Genomic DNA, 22,141 nt, shown 5'->3' on the forward strand with positions numbered 1-22,141 from the left:
CTAGAATCATATCTGTTCCTACAGGACACATGTTCACTGTTACCCCGAGTGAACACGTGTCCTGTAGCCCTAGTCTGTGCATGTGTCAGGTAAATGGTGTAGTTGCGGTTGCAAGTGCCATGGTCATAATCAGCGAGTCGCCATTGAAGAGTGTCAATCTTGAGAGGCTTCTGCTTCCCTCTCACTTCTTTTTGCCCTTAGATCCGAGTTACACTCAAACTGGCATGTTTTATATTCTCCTGTTTTCTAGTTCTCTACTCCTCCTTCCTGCACCCTCCTCCTTCCTGCACTTCACTTCCTCCTCCTCCTCTCCATGCAGTGTCTTTGGTCTGGATAAGGAGAAGGTGGGAAGAAAGATTGTGGCATCACAATTAAGCACTTGAGCAAAAGTTCAGAAACATGCCTGATACATGAACCTGAAAAGGACAGGGTGGGGGGTGCTCATTCTCCAGTTCAGCTTGGCAATATAAAGCAAATGGGGTAAAATTTGGCCATTGTTTCTAATGGAAAATGCAATTCATGGCTTTCTGGGGGGGCATTTTAGGGCCAAATTTTATCAACTTTGTGGGGACCTACTCCTAGATGTTCTCTTACCCCCCCCCCCATTTTCATGAAGATTGGACTTTGGGGGGCACATTATGGACCCCCAAAGAAGGTACCCCCAGTCACCTCAAATCTCCATTATTCCTTATGGGAAAAACGATGGGAGCTATCTAGGGGGCTGGGATGGCATTTTGCAAGCAAAATCCACAGAATTTGAATGGGACCTACTCCTAACTGTCCTCTAAAGACCCCCCTCCCCCAAGTTTCAGGGAGACTGGATCCTGGGGAAGGCATGATCTATGTGTTTCTCCAGTTGCTATCAGTTTTTTCCTTGCAATAGGAAGAAATGGGGTGGCTGAGGGCACCTTTTGAGGGGGCCATAAAATGGCTCCCCAAGATCCAATCTCCCTGAAACTTGGGTGGGTCTTTTTTTTTTTTTTAAATTTTTATTGGGTTAGAATCCATTATTTCCACATTTACATTCAATTTTCCCCAATTTTTTCATCTCTAACCCCCTCCCTTTCCCCCCCCTTTTTGTTGACTTCCAACAGCTTTCCAACCCTTTGTCCCCTTTCCCTTACTTTTATTAGCTTCCTCTATCTAAAACAAATATATATTCTCCATTATTCTAAGCAGTACATCCTTAACTATTTTTAACATTATATGCCCAAACTGTAAGCCTTTGTTTCTATCTTAGATAAACAATTTATCCCAATTTTTCAATTTCAGGTATTTCTATATATCATAAACCATATAGATCATACATTCGTTTATATCAAACAATTTGACTTATTCTCTATATATATTACTCATTCTATCTTTTTATAATAGTTCTATATATCTCTCCTCACGTAGTCAATCAATTTGACCCATCTATATCTTCAGACATTCAGTTTGGTACAAAACTTGTCAGAAAAAAAAAGAAAATATTGTTAGTTAATCGCTCCTTATATTTAGTCCTTATAATTAATTATTTTCTCTATGTTCTGTTTGTTAACCTATATATATCTATATATATGTCAATCTATTAATCTGACTGCTTATTAATTCACATTTATCTCTTCTCCCCCCGGTAAAGTCTCCCCCCTCTACTTCAATACTTCAGTAGTTCTCAAACTGCCACAGTTTTCCTCCCACCTCCCATTTCTTCTCCAGGTATTGTTTCAGCTTCTCCCAGTCTGTGTTGAACTGCCCTGAGTCCAGATCTCTCAATTTTCTTGTCATCTTGTCCATTTCAGCCATATACAGCAATTTGTAAGTCCAATCTTCAATAGTTGGCACTTCTTGTACTTTCCATTTTTGCGCATACAAAAGTCTAGCTGCTGCTGTCATATAAAATATCAACGTCCTGTGTTGGGCTGGAATTCCCTCCATTCCCAAGTTCAGTAGCAGGAGTTCTGGGTTCTTATTAATTTGAAATTGTAAAATTTCACTCATTTCTCTTATTATTTCCCCCCAGTACTGCCTGGCTACCTCACACGACCACCACATATGATAGAGGGAGCCCTCATGCTTCTTACATTTCCAGCATTTATTAGAAGTATTCAAATTCCCTAGCGCAATCTTCTTTGGTGTCATGTACCAACGATAGATCATTTTATGAATGTTCTCTTTGATATTAATACATGTCGTTGTCTTCATTGTAGTTTTCCACAAGTATTCCCATGCCTCCATTGTTATTTCTTTATTAAAGTTTATAGCCCATTTCACCATTTGTGTTTTAACTATCTCATCCTCGGTATACCACTTCAACAGTACTTGGTATACCTTGGATATTCTTTTCTTATCTTCTTTAAGAAGGGTCTGCTCTAGTTCCGAATTCTCTATTCGTATACCTCCCTTTACAGAGTCCGAATTATATAAGTCTCTGATCTGTCTATACTGGAACCAATCGTAGTTAGGTGATAGTTCCTCTTGTGTCTTTATTCTAAGTTTGGATGCTTCAGTTTTAGTTATTTCTTTATACGTTAAACATTGTTGTTCATTATCAACAGCTCTCGGGTCTATCACCTCATATGGAACCACCCACAAAGGGGTTCCTTCTTGTAGATAAATTCTGTACTTCTTCCAGATTATGTATAGACTTCTCCGAACAAAGTGATGCAGGAACATCGAGTTGACCTTTACTTTGTCATGCCATAAATATGCGTGCCATCCAAATATTTTTTTATATCCCTCTAGGGCTAATAGTTTCTTGTTCTTTAATGTCATCCATTCTTTCAACCAAACTAGGCAGATTGCATCATGATAAAGTCTCAGATTGGGCAGTTGCATTCCGCCTCTTTCCTTTGCATCTTGTAAGAAACTTGGGTGGGTCTTTAGAGGACAGTTAGCAGTAGGTCCTCTGAAAATTTTGTAAATTTATTTTGCAAAATACCCCCCATCCCCCTAGATAGCCCCCCCCCCCCGTTTCCCCCATAGGGAATAATGGAGATCAGAGGTGGCTGGGAACAAACAGGCAGGAAAGAGTTGATTCTGGCTGACAGCAAGAAACACTGCTGTGGCTCCCGAAGTGGGGATTGCCCCCCCCGTTTGCATAGATGTGCCCCCCTTCCTGGCAGGCCAAGCTGGAAGATCTTAGCAGAGGTATAGAACCCCCTTTTTTAGCCCCCCAGGAAACCCGGCTGGGTTTTTTCCCTGATATGTCCAATTGACTAAATAGGACTCCTCAGAAAAGCTACAGAGGAAGGTTTGAGCATGCACGAAAAGATGGGATACCATTTCTTGTTTGGGAGGTATGGGGAAGAAACACGTGCATGTCCAAGAACAGGATTGAGAGCAGATTGAGGGCAGCGTGACAGTGGTGTGTGAGTGAACAGGAAAGCAACGGGGAAACACATATGAGTTCATGTGGTATTCACATGTAATTCCTCTCCTTCGGTATGGCTCTCAGAATCTAGGTATAAACAATGTGGTATCGTGGTCTGAGTGTCAGACTAGATTCTGGGAGACCCAGATTCGAATCCCCACTCTGGCATGGAAGCCTGCTGAATGAGTTTGGCCAAGTCACACACTCTCAGCTTAACCTCTCTCTCAGGGGTATTGTGAGAACGTTAGCTGCTTTGGGTTCCCACTAGGGAGAAAGGCAGAGTACAAATGAAATAAATAAAATTTTTGGAGCATTTATGTTAGCTCAACAAGGACAAATCAATACAAAATGTCATAAATTGGAGAAAATTCAAAATTTCCTGTGGTCTGGTTTTTATCTGCCTATAAACCACTTGTTTTATCTGTTATTAGGTATGTTCACAGAAACAATTCTGTGTACTTTCTAGATGTTTATGAAGATTGTCTTTCTTGCACTGTAATGCTAAACTAGGAAAACATGGGGGCAGAGAGGGGGGAGAATGGAAATGCTTAAAGTCCTTTGGTACCTTAAACCCCAATTAATTTATTTTGATATAAGCTGCCAAAAAGTTGATACACAAGAGAGTGTGAAAATTGTATCTTGAAATGTGTGAACAATGATCTTAAAATAGTATTACTAGCATCTAATCTCAGACAGCCAGTGTGGTGTAGTGCTTATAATGTCAGACTAAGATCTGGGAGACCCATAGTCAAATCCCCGATCATGGAAACTTGCTGGATGCCTTTGGACCAGTCATACACTCCCAACTTAACCTACCTTCCAGTGTTGTTGTGAGGATAAAATAAAGAAGAATGTAATAAATTGCTTTGGGTTAACCTTGGGGAGAAAGGCAGGGTACAAATGAAAGAAATCATAAATTAATAATCTAATGCACCAAGGAGATTGGGGGGATGGTAATAAGCAGAGTTTATTCAAATACATTGAATTAGCATATTTGATACTTGGTGGAAAATATATGTATTTGGACAGGACATACAACCAGTCCTATCCATGTTTTCTCTGAAGTAAAAAAATGGCATTGTTCATTTGGGCTTACTGCTGAAACAGTGGTGGTGGTAGAAAGTGCCTTCAAGTCAACTTATGTCGATCCCTGTTGGGGTTTTCAAGGCAAGAGACTAATGGAGGTGGTTTGCCATTGCCTGCCTCTGCAATCCTAGTCTTTTTTGGAGGTCTCCCATCCAATTACTAACCAAGGCTCACCCTGCTTTCAATATCTGATGAGATCAGGCTTGCCTGGACTATCCCACTCCACAAATGGGCAAAATCAACAGCTACATGCACTCCTGCATTCTCTGTGGTGGCCCCCACCTTATGGAATGGACTACCTGAAGAGGTCAGGAAAGCTTCTACTAGCCTTTCACAAACTGTGCAAAACTTAGTCAGAAGGGCTTTTCCCAAAGGTAATAGGGTTGTGCGGAAATGCTTCAGAGAGTTGTTTTGGTAACATGATAGGGTCTATACAACTGGGTATTGTCTATTGATGTACATATACACCTACTGGGTAGTCTCTGTGTTGCTTAATGTCACATTAAGTTAGTGATGTTTTGTTTCAGCAATGTTTCATCTCTGTATTCAAATTTATGCTTCTTTTCAAAATTCTGCAATGCAGACCATATTGTTTTGTTTATTGAATGTCACAGCTGTTGTTCATATTGAATTACACTGTGTAATCTACCTTGATTCTCAACAAGAAAGGCAGACTATAAGGTAAATAAATAAATGAGTGTGGCTAGGAATGCCACCCTAATGACAGATATTGTACAAACTGGCAAGTAGTGCAGTATTGAGAACACATTTATTATTATTATTATTATTATTATTATTATTATTATCCTGCCCTTCCCGCAAGCAGGCTCAGGGCAGGTTACAACAGGAGATTAAATATGCAAGATACTTTCCTGGGAGTAAACCCCATTGAATTGATTAGTAGAATTCTGAGTAGAAAATACCTCTTTGCTTTGTAGCATAAGGGCCTGTTCCTCCAGACCAGTTGTTTTCTAAGTTTCTGCCTTCAGGGAACAACTTCCACACTAACAGGTCTGTCAAGGAATCCATATGCACTGCAGGGATTCTGGGTCATGTTCTAGGGTAAAACAGGACAATGGCCAGGCCTGTTCGGCTTATCACCCTAAAATATACCCACCACTGCAATGTCACAGCAATAACAGTGGGCAAGCTGTTTTTCAGGTGGTATTTGGATGATGGTAAAACTGCTTGGTTGCCAATCTTCAAGCAGAGCCTGGAGACCTGGAATTTCAACAGATCTCCAGATTATAGAGATTAGTTTCCTTGAAGAAAATGGCTGCTACAGAGGGTGGCCTCTATGGCCATGTACTCCACTGAAGTCCTCCTGCTCCTCAGATTAGGGTCTCCCAAGGCTCCATCCCCAATTCTCCTGGAATTTCCCAACCAGCAGTTGGCAACTCTAGTCAATTCTGATTTTTTTCATTTTTACTATGTTGTTTCATAGCATAGAATATTGTGTCATTTAAAATTGTTTAGTCTGGCTAGAAAGGCAACTCTTAAAGCATTTTAAATAAATAAAAAACCAAACAGGACTGCTCTTCCGCCTCAAGAACTCAGTAAGCTCACTGGCAGGCAGGCCCCTTTCTGTTCAGCGGGGCTCGTCTACCAAACGAGCGCGCCCAGCATCCAAGCTACTTCAGCGGCGCCCATATATCGCATCGCGAGACTTTAGGCCCCCTTCACTGCTCCTCGGGAGAGCTGTCAGGCCGAAAACTTTCATACGAGCCCCGGCCCGGATTCGCCAGCCCCGCCCATCCCCTCTGTGGGCCCAGGGCCAAGCATTGTAAGCAGGTCGCTGCATCCGCCGCCAACCTCGCTGCGGGCGAAGAAGCGGATGCAGCAGAGCGGCGGCGCGGCGGGTTCCCGTCCTCCCCTCGGGACAGCGCCGAGGAGCAGCAGCCACTACGGCGAAGAACGGGCGGGGCCTGCTCGTAACCAGGCGGCGCTTGGCGCCTTTCCGTGATAAGTGGAAACGAGGACGGCCCCCAGGGAAGCCCCGACCAAACAGGCTGCCGGCCGAGCTTGCCTCGATTGCCTCAGGGGAAGCGCGGTGTGAATCGGCTCCCTCCGCCTCTCTCCCGGCTGATGCTTAAAGACCCTTCCCAAAACCGCGTTGCCGGCAGGCGATTGGCTGCGGCCGGCCCGCTCTCTTTGGCCGCTTGGCACAGGCTTCCTCCGTACGGCGGCGGCTTCGCTTGTCAGCGTGTAGCGAGGTCAAGGGAAGCGTGTGGTTGGCTCGCGCTGTTTGGGGCGGGTGTCTGGATGGAAGCCGCGGGAGCCGGAGCGAAGTAGGGCGTCCCTAGCGCTCCTTTCGTTCACACGCGCGGGGTGAAGGGGCGGGGAAGAGACCTCGGGGCGCGTGTGGACACGGCGCCGCGCGGAGAGGCGGCATCTCCCGGCTTTCCCGCCGCCCCTCCTTCCGAACGGAGCCCCGCGGCCGCCCTCGAGGTGGCGAGGCTGACGGGAGGCGAGGCTTGTGACGTTGCTCGGGGCGTGCAGGCGAGACTGGCCGGCTTGGACGAGGAGGCAGAAAGGCGGCAGCGGCGCTTCGGCTGAGGCGCGGCGCTTTAGCGCGTCTTTGTGTGTGCGGGAGAGCGAGGGGGAGAAGCCCGTTTGGGGCGCGGGAAGCTCCTCGATGCGCGGGCTGGAGGCGAAAGCCGAGTGACTCCCTGCCCAGCCTTCTCCCCCGAGGCCGCGTCTTTGCGCGGCGGCGGCTGTACGTCTTGAGGGGGACCGGCTTCCGTCTGGCTGCGGGCGAAGGAGCGCGCCGAGAGCCCAGCAGCCGGCGAGAGCATCACCATCATCACCTGGCGCGGCGGCGAGGGCAGGGGCGGAGGGACGGGCGGGGCAGCGCGGGGAGGATCGGGCGGCCGCCTGCCGGCCCAGGAGGCGCGGCGTGTTGCGTAGCGTTGTAGTGTAGTCTGGCTGCGGGTGCCGGTTTGGCAGTTTAAAGCGCCCCGAGCAGCCGCTGCCCGCCTGCGAGAAGGAGAAGACGCCACGGAGCCTCGCGGAGCGACACCAGGATCTGCTCAGCGTCCGGCCCGCGTTGCTGCTGCCCTGTGAGGAGGAGCCATGGAGGGGAAGCCGTTGCAGCAGCAGCAGCAGCAGCAGCAGCAGCAGCCTCTTCACACGCCGCCTCCCGCACCTCGCTCCGGCTCTCCCAGGCTGAAAGCAGCAGCAGGAGGAGCCGCCGTTGCAGCAGCATCTGGGGGCGCGGAAGACGTCTCTCGTTTGCCGGCAAGTGACGGGGATGCTCCTGGCGGCGGCGGCTCCTTGTCATCGGAGCCTGGCCCCGGGCTGGCCCCCGCCTTCGCAGCCGGCGACGGGCTGTGCAGACCGCTGGGTCCCACGCCGAGCCAGAGCCGATTCCAGGTGGACCTCGTGGCGGAGAGCTCTGGTCGAGCGGCCGCGGAGGAGGAGGCGGGGACGGCGGAGTCGCCTTCGAAGCCCACTGGCGATGGGTCCGGGAAAGGCAGTGAGGAAGCCAAAGGCCGGTTCCGAGTCAACTTCGTGGACCCCTCCGCCGGGGATGAGAGCTCGGGCGAGCCCGGCAGCGGCGAGGTGTTCAGTGTCAGCTTCCAAAACGGCGGCGACACGGTGCTGAGCGAGGGGAGCCTCCATTCCGGTGGCGGCGGCTCGGGAGGGCACCATCACTACTACTACGACACCCACACCAACACCTACTATCTGCGCACCTTCGGCCACAACACCATCGATGCGGTACCAAGGATAGACTATTACCGGCACACGGCTGCTGGCCTGGGGGAGAAGCTTATCCGGCCCAGCCTTGCTGAGCTCCACGATGAGCTGGACAAGGTGAGTGCCGGTGAGCACGCTCTGTACTTCCTCCTTGTGTCATTTTATTCTTCTGTGTGTCTGCTCGACAGCCCAGCCAATGCATATACGTCGGGGGGGGGGGGCGGGTGTTGAAGCCAGAGCGACTTTGCAGAAATGCCAAGCACGCCAGGCTTCTGGGGTGTTCTGGTGCTGAGCTGAGCTGCATTGGCATGGCAGGACCAAAGGGAAATGCCTGTAGGATCATTGAAGCCAAGCCTTTGCCCCAGGGCAGGATTCTTGAAAGGTAATCCCACCCTCTTCACTGAGTGTTCTCCCTTTGCAAGTAGCTTATTACATTATTTGATGATCCCCTACCTTTGCAATCCTATACTTTGGGGTACAGTTCTTATTACAGAGACTGATGTATTGTAAAGAAAGGGGCATCTGGCATTGATAGTAAGCAGCAGGGTATCAGACTTATGCAATGCTATTCTAGTGGTATAGAAAACTAGATAAGCATTGTTCTGTGTGGGCTGGCAGAAGCAGATTAGCTTTAACTGGGAACTGCTAAGCTCCAAGTCCTGTCCGTATACTTTATGCATTCCTTCCTGACTATATCAGATATACAATGGAAGAACACTGTCTTTTCTCTTCTTTTGCCTTTCTTGCATTATCTCTGTTCTTAATTGTCTGAACAGACTGTGTATAGATGGCACATGTCCTTACAAATCTGCAAAAATCACTTATATTGGAAAAAAACATGGAAAACCATTGCTTAGATTTCTGAGTAGCAGCAACTGCAGGAATATTTACATCTTGAAATATTCTTTTCCTTCAGTCCAGTTTTAGCTGTTTCCCAGGAACTTGTCAAATGAGGTCAGCTGGGGAAAACACTGGCTCTTCAGTGTTAGGGAGTGCATTAGTTTGGTTTGCCTCGCCATTTTCTAATAAATATGATGCGCAGAGATAGATTTCTTTAGAAGCTCCAATCCGTCCAGACTAAAATTTACTTATACCTAGCTAAGCCCATAGGTTGTCTAAAGCAATCACAGTTGCAAATAGGGAGAATTTTAGCAGGTAGTAAATTTCTTAGCTATCAGATCATTAACACTTGCTGGGTAGACAGTGCTTTTTACATTTAATTGAGAATATGTTCTGTAATCCATAATTTGAAGTTTAAGTAGTTTATATTAGAATATATATAAGAGGATAGTTTATTCTCATGTGAGTAAATGACTGTGGACAAGGGATTGGGTGTAGTAGCATAGAGATGATAAGGACCTGGTGTTTGCAAAAGAGAACCAATCGCTTTGGTGTAGAGAACAAGAAAAGGTCACCTTGAGATAGGCCTAAGGAAATGTATTTGTTGTCTCTACTTTGTAACAAGTATCTCAGCTTCATACCTGCACCCCCATGCTGCCCTTTTCTTGTCACTGAGATTACTTAACTACACAATATTGTTTGAGAAGATTTATTGTGAATGTTTCAAGTGCCTAATTGTCCTTAATGTAGTTTATGACTCTTTGCAGCTTGCTTCTTTTAATGTACTGTTATATTCTGCATCGATTTTCATGTGTAGATCTATAGACTTTTCTGGGCCTGCTTGGATTTCTAAATAAGTTGCATAACCTTTCAATAGACCTAGGAAATTTATTTTGTGAGCTCAGTCTTCTGATGTTTCTTTTTAACATAACATACTATAGAAATAGTTCCATAACTCTTAGTCAAGATGCTCTTAACTGAAATACAAAGTATAGCGTGGTACTTCGAAATCTTGCCTCGTAATATCCTTGGTAATGACTTTATTGAAGAATGTAAATCTTACTGCTTTACTGCCTTCTTTTGGAAACCTAATAACTCTGTTAAAAGAAGCTGTGAACAGTTATGGGCAGTAATGGCTTGACTTTGGGTGCTTGGCTGATATACAAGGGATCCAGCTGACTTTTTAACTGACCTATTCTCCTCCTTATTAAAGTCCCTGCCACTCATAACTTGTCCATGTAGTTCCCATGATCCCCCAGCACAACTTTTTTGGTGGGCAAAGGGGACCAATCCTCCCATTTTCACCAGTAGAATAGATACCCAATTTAAAATAGTTAATGGTGGAATCCTAAGCAAAGCTACAGCCTTCTAAGCCTATTAACTTCAATAGACTTAGAAGGGTATCACTCTGTTTAGTATTACGTTGTCAACAAGTCTGTCATACAGGGGAAAGGTAATATAAATTGGACAGCAGTGGGCGTGCAAAGTTTCTCCACTAAATTTAGATCTCAAATGCTCTTAAAAATTTATAGTTTGTAAGTTCAGCTTTTGCACTCTTTAATTCTTGAATAGAAATGGAATGCTCTATTTTTTGAAGCCTACGTGACTCATGTAATGTACAGAAATGTTTCAAATGGATAACTTCATTGGTCTGTAACAGAAAAGCAAGATTCGGCTCCAGTGGCATCTTCGAGACCAACTAGATTTCCAGGGTATGAGTTTTCGAGAGTCAGGGACGTTTGACTCTTGAAAGCTTATACTCTGGAAATCTAGTTGGTCTCTAAAATGCTATTGGACCTGATTCTTGCTCCTGTATAGAAGTATGATGCCTCACTGGAATTCGATACATTTTAAATAGTAGTACACATAGCTAGCTAAATCTCTGCTATTAATGTTTATATTTACCTGCAGGCATATAGTGACATGTCTTTAAAATTCAACTTTGTTTCTTAAAAAGAAAAGCATGTGTGTATCAGTTACTTCTATATAGTTTTTTATATTATGAAAATATAAGCAAAGATATGAAAATATTCCTAATCTCAGGTAAAGGGATTCATCAGAAAGGTTATTGCTCATTCAGATTTCTTGTTGAAACACTTGCTCCTTAACAAGATTAGTCATATATGAGGTCACTGAACTAACTTAGGGAAACAGGCTAAATGATATATATGGGCTTCTTCTATTCCACACCCAAGTTCACCTCTTGTAGATTTTGGGATGGCTACCCTTTCAAGTTGCAATGCATCTAGAATAGTACAATAATTGAGCAATATTTTAATGCATTTGACTGTTAATTTCCAAGTAGTAGAAAGTTGTCTTTTGACATCAGTTGAATCCATTTGCTACATATACTTGTGTAGCAAATTGTTTACAGCATGGACATTTTTAGTTTAGTTATCTTATTAAAGCAAGTGTGAAGCTTTTAATAGAAGTTGTCCTTCATACTACATACATATTATAGATATTCACTATACATCTAACAGCTCCCCCACTTAGTAATGATCTCTGAACTGAAAGATTCATCTGATGTGTGGTTAATAGATTAAAAAAAAGATTAATAAGCAAACAGACAAAACTATTGTTCATGATAGTTTGAATGGAACCTCCATTTTTGGAGGCAATATCCCTCTACATGCTGGTTGAAGGGGGAGGCTTTGACCTTGGTTTCCTACTGTAGACCCTCTGTATATCTGATCAGCCACTGTGGTCTGATCCATCAGGGCTTGTTTATGGAGATACAAAAAGCATCTTTGCATGCTTGAGAGACAGATTTCTGGACCTGGTGTTTACTAAAAGTGGCTCTTTTCACCATCCTCATCAGACTCCTTAACAAGTATAAAAGACTAGAAGCGAGTCAGTATGATAAAATGAATACTTGAGACCTGGCAAACATATTGCCAGTTGTCATTATGGGTGTGCAGTTTGGCTAGGGAATACCGAAGCCAAAGTAACTCCAGAATACCTGGGTAATCTGACCTGGAGGAAAATTCCTTCCTGACCCTAAAGTGGCATTGACATTGGTTCTGGTGGGATTCTCCAGTTTGGCATTGGTTCTGGTGGACTTTGTTGGTTCGGCTTGAATTTGGACTGGATTTTGGCCAGGAGTTGTTCCTGTGTGTTTGGTTAAGGTTTCTTTGCCCTGGAAAGTCTTGGAATCTCCCCCCCCCCCTAAGAAACAATGGAGAGTGACTGGGAGCACCTTATTCAGGGACCCATAGAATTGGACCTCTGGGTTCAATCTTGTAATTTGGAGGGTCTTTAGTAGACAGGAAAGATTAGGTTCCCTGCAATTTTAGTGGAGTTTGAAAAATCCCCCCCCCCAATAGTTTCCCTCATAGGGAAATTGCCAAATATATTTGGGATTCTCCAATGAAACCAAATCTGAATAGAGAATCTGACCTGAATATTAGGAATACCAAATACTTATGATATTCCTGATATATGGTTCAGAATGAACCCCCCCTTTTTTTTTTGCTGTACACTCCTAGTTGTCATTCATTAGCCTACTGCTTATGGTGATTTGTTTGGGGAGGGGAAGCTATATATGCCTTCCTAATGTCTTTGTGTAGGAAATCTTAATCAAAGGCTTGCATTTATATCTTTTACAAGGTTTAGAAATAGATGGATGTTCTGACTTCGTTTTTAAGTTACAACAATGTTATCTGTGGATCTTGTGCATTATTAGAAGGTTGTCTTCTTTACATTCTCAGCAGGTTATTTTTATTTGCGTGAAGGTCAAGTTAATAACTAGACATAGGACTAAATTATGTTTTCTTTAATATTAAAAAGCATCTGTAGTGGAGAAGGGCTGGAGCTGGATGGAGGTGGGCTTAATGCTCTCTCTGAAACTGTTAGCTGTTTTAAGTTAACATAGATAAGTACAATATGTAGCAAGTAGAAGCTCTGGGAGGCACTTTCTATTGATGGCAAAAGTGTGCAGGGAGGGGAGAGCTAAGCCCATTCACTGGCATCATGACTGTAGTCAGTCCTCCTCCCAGTTGAGATCCAGTCAACCATGTAATGTAGTGTTTGGCCTGCAGTTCTGTAGATCAGTGGCCTGCAGCTCAGGGTCACCCAGCAGTCTTTCATGGCAGAGTAGGGCTCCAGTCCTGGGTTTCTCAGATCCTAGTTAAATACTCTAACCCACTGCTTGTTTGTGGGGGTGGGGGAGAGAGCAAGGACATCATACTTACTGCCACTTCCATGCACATTGAGAGGAGCAGTGGGATGACACAGTGAGGACATTCCTCTATGGAGATGATTATTTTTAGCACAGGCAGACTCAGGTACCCTCCTCCACACCAAAAATCCTCTTTGCCTTCTCTCTCTTAAGTAGCCTGGCATCTCCCTTCCCACTGGTGAAATCTTAACTGACACCTCTCCTTCATGTCATGTGACTTTGATGTCACAGGATTTCCTGTCACATGCTTGCAACTTAGTGTGCCCTATGAAATGCCTCTGCATTAAAGGTAAGTCCTAAGTCTGGAAAAGTTGAAGATCACTGCTGTAGAGTAAGCTGCAGTGCACTTAATGTCAGTGTCACACAACACAAACATCATTGCTGCTATACATTGCTAAGTTTTTCTATTAGATTTTGATCTAGTGGTATCCAAAACTGCAAAACGTTTTGTGATGGCTCTGGTAAATGGGTATACATGGAACCTGCAAGAACAAATCAGAGGACAAGAGAGTTCTTGGTATGTTAGTCATTTTAACTTTCCTTCGTATTTTTTATCATCTTTCCTGTCCTTCCAGGTAGTGGAGGGTGAGCAGCAGGGGATGTTGTCAGTTCATCAGGAGGTGCCTATTGCACTGTGAAAGAACCAGTATAATTTCTGAACTTCGGGATAACTTATGGGCTTTATGAAAATTAAGAATATTAGTACTCTGTTCTGTAAATAGTGACTCTCATGCCTGATCTCATCTGATATTAACTAGTAGTTTTGGAAGAGAGGGCTTGTTTTGCTACCTTTAGAACAGTGGTATCCCCAAGAGGAGTACTTTGCATTTCACTGAGAAGAATAAATGGCAGCTGTTCACCTTTAATGTTTGAGAAGTTCAGACTGCAAAATGTTCATGATTTTAGTGTCTAGGGCAGGGAGCAGATTTGGCACCTCTTTCTTTCCATCACGTTCCAGTTTGCAGACAGGAATGTGGGTCAGTGAATGCTCTTTCCTAATCTGCACAGTCATTGTAGAATTTGGTTTTTTGGTCCCAGTTTATTTAATTGTCACTTACTAAAGTGTGAAGGGGCTGTACAGAGATGTTATCTGTGGTGTATTAATGGTACTGTGAAATTTTTAGCCCTTCAAACCTGTGAGGAGCATCCCAGAGAGCTCCACTGTGTATAAATGGAAACAGCAGCATGGTGCTGCAGTGGCAAAAGAGATACCATAATGGTAGGCTCTTCTTTGTTGCTGAGGACAAGCTGGGCTGCTTTCATGGACAGGACAAGCATTCCTAGTCATGTAGTTACAAGAATGCAATTTATCAATAGGACTGCTCATTTGAGGGGTAGGTAAGCTGCTGTTAGCCTGAGACAAATATGTAGCAAATGGTACGGCTGTCATAGCTCAGTGTAACTTGGCATTTTTCCTATGATCCAGTTGTTATTACTTCTGTCAGATATTGAAGTCTTCAGGGTCCAGAAAGTAAGATCAGTTAAAACCATCAAATAATTAATAGAACATGTATTAGGAGCAATGCAGAAAAGAGCAAGAGTTCAGTAGCACCTATAAGACTAACAAAATTTATGGTAGTAGTCTTATAGGTTCTATTGGACTCTTGCTGTTTTCAACTGCTACAGATAGACTAACACAGCTACCCATCTTGATCCAGGAGCCATGTGTTTTTGTAATTTCAAGGGTTTATACAAATGAACTTGAGTCAGTCGCATGGACCATAAGGCCCTTTCCCAGTGAGTTGCTCAGTCTAGGAAATCCAAAGCAAGAACCTCCTCTGCCTCCCCAAGGGATGACTGGTTCAGCCTCTGCTTGAAGATCTCTACTTCTCAGTAACGGGCTTTATTGTCAGACTGCTCTCATCATTAGGAAGCTTCTTCTTATGTTCAAATGAAATATACCTTCCTGTAATATAAGATCATTTGCTCTAGTCTTGCCTTCTGCAGCGGCAGCAGCAGAAAACTAGTCTTTGCCCTCTTCCATGTGACCAGCACTTCAAGTATTTCTATTAATCTATGATGTGCTTGCTCAGTCTTCTCTTCTGCAGTCTAAACATACCCAACCTCTTTGGCTTGTTTTCCAGACTCTCCCGCCCTCAGGCATTTTCAGTGCCCAGTTCCAGATGAGGTCTGGCACAGAACAGAGTGGATTTGTTACTCCTTGTGACTCGGATACTGAGCTTCTATTAATGTAGCCTAGAATCGCATTAGCCTTTTTTCTTTGCAGTTGCATCACACTGCCAATTCATGTTCAGCATGTCATTAACTGCAATCCCAAAATATTTTCTGCACATCTTACTGCCAAGCCAGGTATCCCTCATCCTATACCTGTGCTTTTGATTCTTTTTACCCAGATGCTGAGCTTTGTATTTAACTCTATTGAATTTCATGTTAGCTTCAGTTTTCCCAACTGTCCAGCCTGTCAAGGTCATTTTGAATTTTACTTGTCTTCTGAGGTGTTAGCTGTTCTTTTCAGCTTTGTGTCATCTGCAAGCTTGGTAAGGATTCCCTCTACCTCTCCATCCAAGTCATTAATAAAAACAGTAAAGAATACCAGGCCCAAGATGGAAACTCATGTCCTTCCCCTTGAAATCTCTCTCCAGATTGATGATTTGCCATTGATAGGCATTCTTTAAGTATGCTGCCAGCTGTGGATCTAGTAGTCCATTTAACCAGTTTGCTAACCAAACTGCCACATGGTAAATCAGGGTAAAATCAAGATGTATTATGTCCACAGCATTCCTACAAGCTACTAAAGTCGTAACTCAATAAAGATAAGATTAGTCTCATAGGATTTGTTCTTGTCAAATCCTTGCTCGTTTTGCTAATCACTGCATTATTAAAGATGTTTACAGACTGACCACTTAATGATTTGTTTTAGTATGTTTCCTAGTGTTGAAGCTATGCTGACTGTTCTATAGTTTCCCAGATCCTCCTTTATCCCCTTTTTGAAGACTGAACGTTTGCCTGTTGGGGGACCTCACCAGTCCTCCTGGATTTCTCAGAGGTAGCTATAAGAGGTTCTGACTTCTGAGTGTAGATAAGCAAGTTCTTTTAGTACCTTGGGATGTAATTCATCCAGCCCTGAAGATATGAATTATTTTAGGGTAGCTTGGTATTCTTGACCAACTCTGTATCAATCCTGAGCTATAATTCTTCAATCATTCATATTAGTTCTGCAGGATTGGACACAGTTCCCATTTTGGGAAAATATATGCAAAATAAGATGTTCTAAAAAGAAGTTTCAACGAATTATTACTTTGGAAAATGAATAGAAGTCCTACTTTGAAAGTTGGCATAATAAAATTGTTAAACTTGTGAATGCTTGTTATACAAGTAGGTTGAATTGCTTGGATTTGTACACAGGTATCAACAGATAGGATCAGTGAAATCTCCTCCTGGAGGCCTGAGCTCATCAGATCTCAGAAACTAAGCAGGGTTGGCCTTGGTTAGTAATTGGATAGGAGACCTCCAATGAAGTCCAGGGTTGCAGAGACAGACAATGGCAAACACCTCTGTTAGTTTCTTGCCATGAAAAACGCTCCAGGGGTCACCAGAAGTCAGCTATGACCTGAAAGCAGTCTCTACCAACAACAAATGACTTGTGTCCTGTGTCATGAATATTTGCCTCAGTGTTTAGAGTAAGAAACCTAGTTCATAGAAAATAGATAGCAGAAAACATGGGCATCGGTAGAGCCACGATGAATAATCTGTGCTTCTGTGTTGCACACTGATGTAATGGCGGCATTTAGAGTTGATATTTTCTATTCACTCTCTTGAATGCAAGTAATCTCTTCCTCTACCATGTAAACTCTGGAGATAACATTTTTTTTGAATTGGGGTGTCTCCCTGAAGTTCAAATTCTGAGTATGAATTGCTGGATTAAAGAGATTAAACAGTATCTTCTGTTTAAAGTATTACATTTTTCATGTGTTGATGGAGAGAGTTATGATGGTAAATGAGGCCATGATCCCTTGTTTCTAATATAACCATCATGCACAGTGGATCTGGAAAGGGAATATTGTCTGAACGCTACTAGAAATGTAAAATTTTTGGACATTTTAAAGCCTCTGAGAAAAAAAAAGTGAAATATATGCAATACTTTCCTATAAAACCAAAACTGCTTTTACTGAATTTACAGCATAAAATGCATCAGTTGTAAATTATCACATGAATTTGTACATATTTATGGAATTTAAAAGTATTTTCTACATGGAAAAATATCAGGTATACCCAGGACTTGAGATGAAGCTGCAGATTGCTGCACCCTATGCTACTGTAGCATGTACGCCTTTAATTTCTACCTTCTGAGAAGTAGGAAAAAATAAACATTGAAGTGAGAAAACAAATTTTGTAGTAAACTCATTAAAAAGTATTATTTGGACAAAAACGTTTATTATATTAGAGCTAAACCACATGATATGAATTGCATGAAGACGCTAAAGTGAAGGGAGGTGCAGTGTTAGCCAGGAAGCATAGTTTGAATTTCACCTCCCTCTGAAGAGCCAGCTAGATCACTCTTCAGAGAGTTTGCTAATTTCCTCTTTGCCTCTCTGAAGTCTCTGTCAATTATTAACAAACTCTTTGAGGAATGATCTTTGCTGGTTCTGTAGAGGTGAAATTTAACAAACCCTCAGAGGAGCGATCTAGCCAGTTCTGTAGAGAGAGGTGAAATTCAGACTGTGCTTCCCGGCTAACATTGCTTCTCCCTTCACTTGAGCATTCTTGTGTAATTCGTCTCATGTTGTTTAGGTCCTAGTCACAGTAGGTAAGACTGCCTACTGAACTTTTTAATGCAGTAAAAGGTAATATATTATTAAATAATAATAACAACTGTGCTTATTATACTGCTCTTCTAGACAGATTAGTGCCCCACCCAAAGCAATGAACAAGTTAGTGTTATTATTATCTCCACAATACAGTTGGGAAGCTGGGGCTGAGAGGAGTGGCTTATCCAAGGCTACCTACTGAGCTCATGGCAATTGTGGGATTCAAACCGGTAGAGTGCTGATTTGTAGCCTAATCACTGTGCTACAGCATATTGTTGGCAAAATTATTTACATTTAGGTAAAAAAAAAATCTTGAAAACATTTTATATGACTATAGTATTTTCACTGAAATCTGTAATTTACAGTTTAATGCTGTAAATTGTCTAAGTAAAAAAATTCATACTACACATTTTGAATAAAATCTTGTATTTCACTCATTCCAAAAGCCCAAAAAAGACCCCCCCCCCGCCCCGCAGTGTTTCCTGATTTTCCTGTTTGGAAAAAATGAGTCTGTGAACTTTTATATTTGGAATGAATGAAATATATTTAATATGTTTATTCCCACTTTCTTACACAGACTGAAAGTGGATTACATAGTATAAGTTGATAATGTACTAAATGACATCTAATAAGCAGTGTAGGTCAAACAACAAATATGAGTTGGAATCTGTTGAACATTGTACTGTGATTAGGATTACTTAAATCTTAATGAGCATAGTATATTTGGCGTGAGACATTGTGGGACATAATGAACAAAAGTGGTATTAAATCTGTAGAAACAACGACAGAGTAATACATGCAGTAAACTGATATGCCCTATACACAGTAGTACAATCCATAGTCCTTCTCTATATAAAGTGCGTTCCTGGACTATTCTGTTATATTGTAACCCTGTTACTTTTATACAAGAGCTCTGAACAACAACTTTTTACGTAATTTGTGGAAAGAGTGGAATGTATGAGCTCTCCACCACAGGCAGACCATTCCACAAGGTGGGTGACACAACAGAGAAAGTGCATGTATGGGAGATGGGCAATCTTGCTTGTTTACAGGATGGCATCTGCATAAGGCCTTGAACAGATGAGCAGAGCTGTCATAGTGAAACATAGGTGGAGAGATGGTCTTGCAGATATGAGGGTTCAAGGCCATGCAGGAATTTGTATGTGATAGTCAGTACCTGGAACTGGAGCTCATAGCTGATAGGCAGCCAATGAAGAGACTGTAGAATGGGTGTAATGTACATGCCCTGCCTACAGCTCCTGACTTAAAGGGCAGACCCATGTAGAGGGTATTACAGTAGTCCAATCTTGATATCACTGTGGCATGGATCCAGTTGATTAGATAGCCATCTTCAAGGCTTTATAAAGTTGAAAGGCATTTTTGCAGCTTTATTAATTTGCTTCTCCAGCAGTAATGCTGGAGCCAACATAACCTCTAGGCTCTTAACTAAGTCCCTAAGCGTCAGCTGAATTCCATTGAGGGTGAGAAGAACAATGTTCTTCAAGGCCTTAGCCTTCCCATCTGGCATTACTTCTATCTTGTCAGAGTTCAGTTTCAGTTTTTTCTCTCTTAGCCGTTTAACTACAGTGGTCAGACACTGGTTGAAGACTTCTTCTGCATCACTAGGAGATTTGGATAGAGAAAGATAGAGCTGGATGTCACAAGAATATTGATGATGCCCAGTTACAAACCTATGAATGATTTGTCCTAAGGGTTTTATGTAGAGGTTGAATGGTAAGGGGGACACTGATAACAACTGGTCTCCAATAACAACTCTTTGAGACCCGTCTGAAAGGAATGATTTAAACTAGTTCAAAGCACATTCCCTTATACCTACTTCTGCCTCCACACTTCTTGATAAAATGACATGGTCTGAAAGCTGCAGATAATTCTAGTAGGAGCAACAAAGATGCAAGAGGCATGGCCTTTGTCTACCTTCAGACAGAGATAATTATCTGTGACTACCAGAGCCATCTCTGTCCCTTGGTTTGACCTGAAACTGAATGATTTAGAACAGCTGCGTTGTCCAAGAAGACCTGGTGTTGGTACTCCACTGCTCTCTCCATCAGCTTGTCCAGAAGGGCAAGGTTTTTGTCACTCAAAAAAATATTTCATAGGAATTTTTTTAGCGCACTCCAAAATATTCCAGTTTTTCCAGTGGAAAAATTGAAAAAAAAAGAGGACTTTTTCATGCAATACATTTTGATTGTGAAAAACTATGCCTTAAGTAGCATTTCACTCAGTCCCAAAGAGAAAATATTTCAAAGACTTGTTTTTTCCATTTTCAAACAAAACAACCCAACCCTGCAGGGAAAAAAGCCTGTTCTTTTCCTCAACATTTTCTTGATCTTTTCCACTCTAGGCCTTCACATCTTTAAATACAACTGTAATCTTATACTGTAAGTGGAAAAGACAAATTATATGGGTTAAGCCAGTGACTCTTAAATGTATGAAAAGAAATTGCATTAATTACTAGCACTTTTCTTTTAGGAATCTTAGTTTGCCTGGGGCTTGGAAAGTATACTTTAGTTGTGAAAGTCTACAACAATTAAGTAAAGAGTCCAGTAGCATCAATTAAGTAAAGTTGTGAAAGTCTACAGCAATTAAGTAAAGACTCCAGATGCATCTGACTAAGAGAGCTGTGGCTCTCGAAAGCTTATGCTACAATAAAGTTGATTAGTCTTAAAGGTACTACTGGAACTGGACTCTTTACTATTTTGCTACTACAGACTGACATGGCTAACTCCTCTGGATCTACAACAATTAAGATTTTTAAAATTAATATTTAGATAAAATGCCATTAACAAGTGAAGCTGTTGCTTCTGAATCAAAGGTTTTGGGGGTAGGGGAACTGTGAAATGTTCATACTTCTAAGAAGCTGCTCACCAGAGTACAAGAAACTACTTTGATTTGTAGCATCTTTTACACAAAAACATGAAAAGAATAGGAAACTGAATAGCCCCAGTGGTTATCTTTTAATAGTTTTAAAGCTTTTGCGTACCATTTGTTGTGTGGGAGGAAAAAACTAAAAGCATTCTGACAATAAATGCTTGTGTTGAATATTCTGAAAAATGTAACAGCCAAGAAAATATTAACACAGAAAATCACTAATATACAAGTTAGTCTTTAATCTGTACGTCACTGTTATGCTGTTTTGAAAGTGATAGTTTATAATGTTGATTATATGTTGACTGAATGGCAAAGCATTTTTATACCCACTAATTTCATGCAAGATACATTTCTACATGTATAATAAGAGTTTCATTGTCTGTAATACTTGACAAAAATAGTATGTTGTGTAATCATTGTGGAATTTGTCACACCCACAAATGTACATAATGCCTCAGTGTTTTCATTTTGAATACTCTTAGAAAAGTACCCACTTCCTGTAATAATCAACAATAACCTTAAAGTACAAATATAGAGAAACTGTTGGTCATACAAAGGTAATACGGAAAGGTTGCAATCTCATATTATTCAAAACTCTTTACTGAGTTGATGATTGATGATCCTCAGTTCCTCGGAATACTCAATTGGATCATGAAAATAGACAAGCAAGCTAGAATGTGACATTGAATTGCATATTAGTTGTAATAATGAAACGGTTTTTATTTTAATAAATTAACAGTTAATAAAGCCATTGACGTATTTATAAAACTTGCTGATATTGATCTCCCTTTGGGATGTGTCCGGCAGAAGGCAGGATATGAGTGTGAATACTCTGCAGACCAGTCAGAATGTTTGAAAAGTTTTATTTCTTATTTTATTTTCTCTTGATTTATTTTAAAACGTTTCTATGCATTGACAGTTGTAGTTTGGACAAAAAACTTCCTAGATTTATAACACCAAAGTATTGCTGCATTTACAGTAGATTTAAATTTTCTCATATTTCAACAGTTTGTACAAATACAATTTTTCTTCCTCCATTTATTTTTCCTCGTGAGAATGTAGTAAGTGTAAAGGCATTGGCGATTCTAGTTCCAGTGCCTTGTGCAGCCCTAGTTTTGTAGTTTCAAGCTGTATATCTCATAATTGGATCTTCATATATTTAATAAGAGGATCATAAAATGTTATTTAACTGTATATGAGTACAGTTAACTCTTGAAGACTTTTTTTACAAATTTTATCTAGATTGGGGTTCTTTCACATTGAGCCATTATAAGTCAGGAAAAAACTAGGCCACTTAGGGCCAACTCTGGTTATCGTATAGTGTAC

The 22,141-nt window shown here is 42.0% G+C and overlaps 1 protein-coding gene across 1 annotated transcript in view; it reads left to right on the forward strand.

The window, feature by feature from the left end:
• Positions 1-6,191: 6,191 nt before the first annotated feature.
• SLC12A2 (solute carrier family 12 member 2) overlaps positions 6,192-22,141 on the forward strand; it is a 62,699-nt gene continuing 46,749 nt past the window's right edge. Inside the window, exon 1 of the mRNA XM_054986327.1 lies at positions 6,192-8,254. Coding sequence (XP_054842302.1) covers positions 7,511-8,254 — 744 coding nt within the window. The 5' untranslated portion in view covers positions 6,192-7,510. The remainder of the gene's footprint in view (positions 8,255-22,141) is intronic.

The sequence above is a fragment of the Eublepharis macularius genome, chromosome 8, assembly GCF_028583425.1.
Source record: "Eublepharis macularius isolate TG4126 chromosome 8, MPM_Emac_v1.0, whole genome shotgun sequence".
Taxonomy (NCBI): domain Eukaryota; kingdom Metazoa; phylum Chordata; class Lepidosauria; order Squamata; family Eublepharidae; genus Eublepharis; species Eublepharis macularius.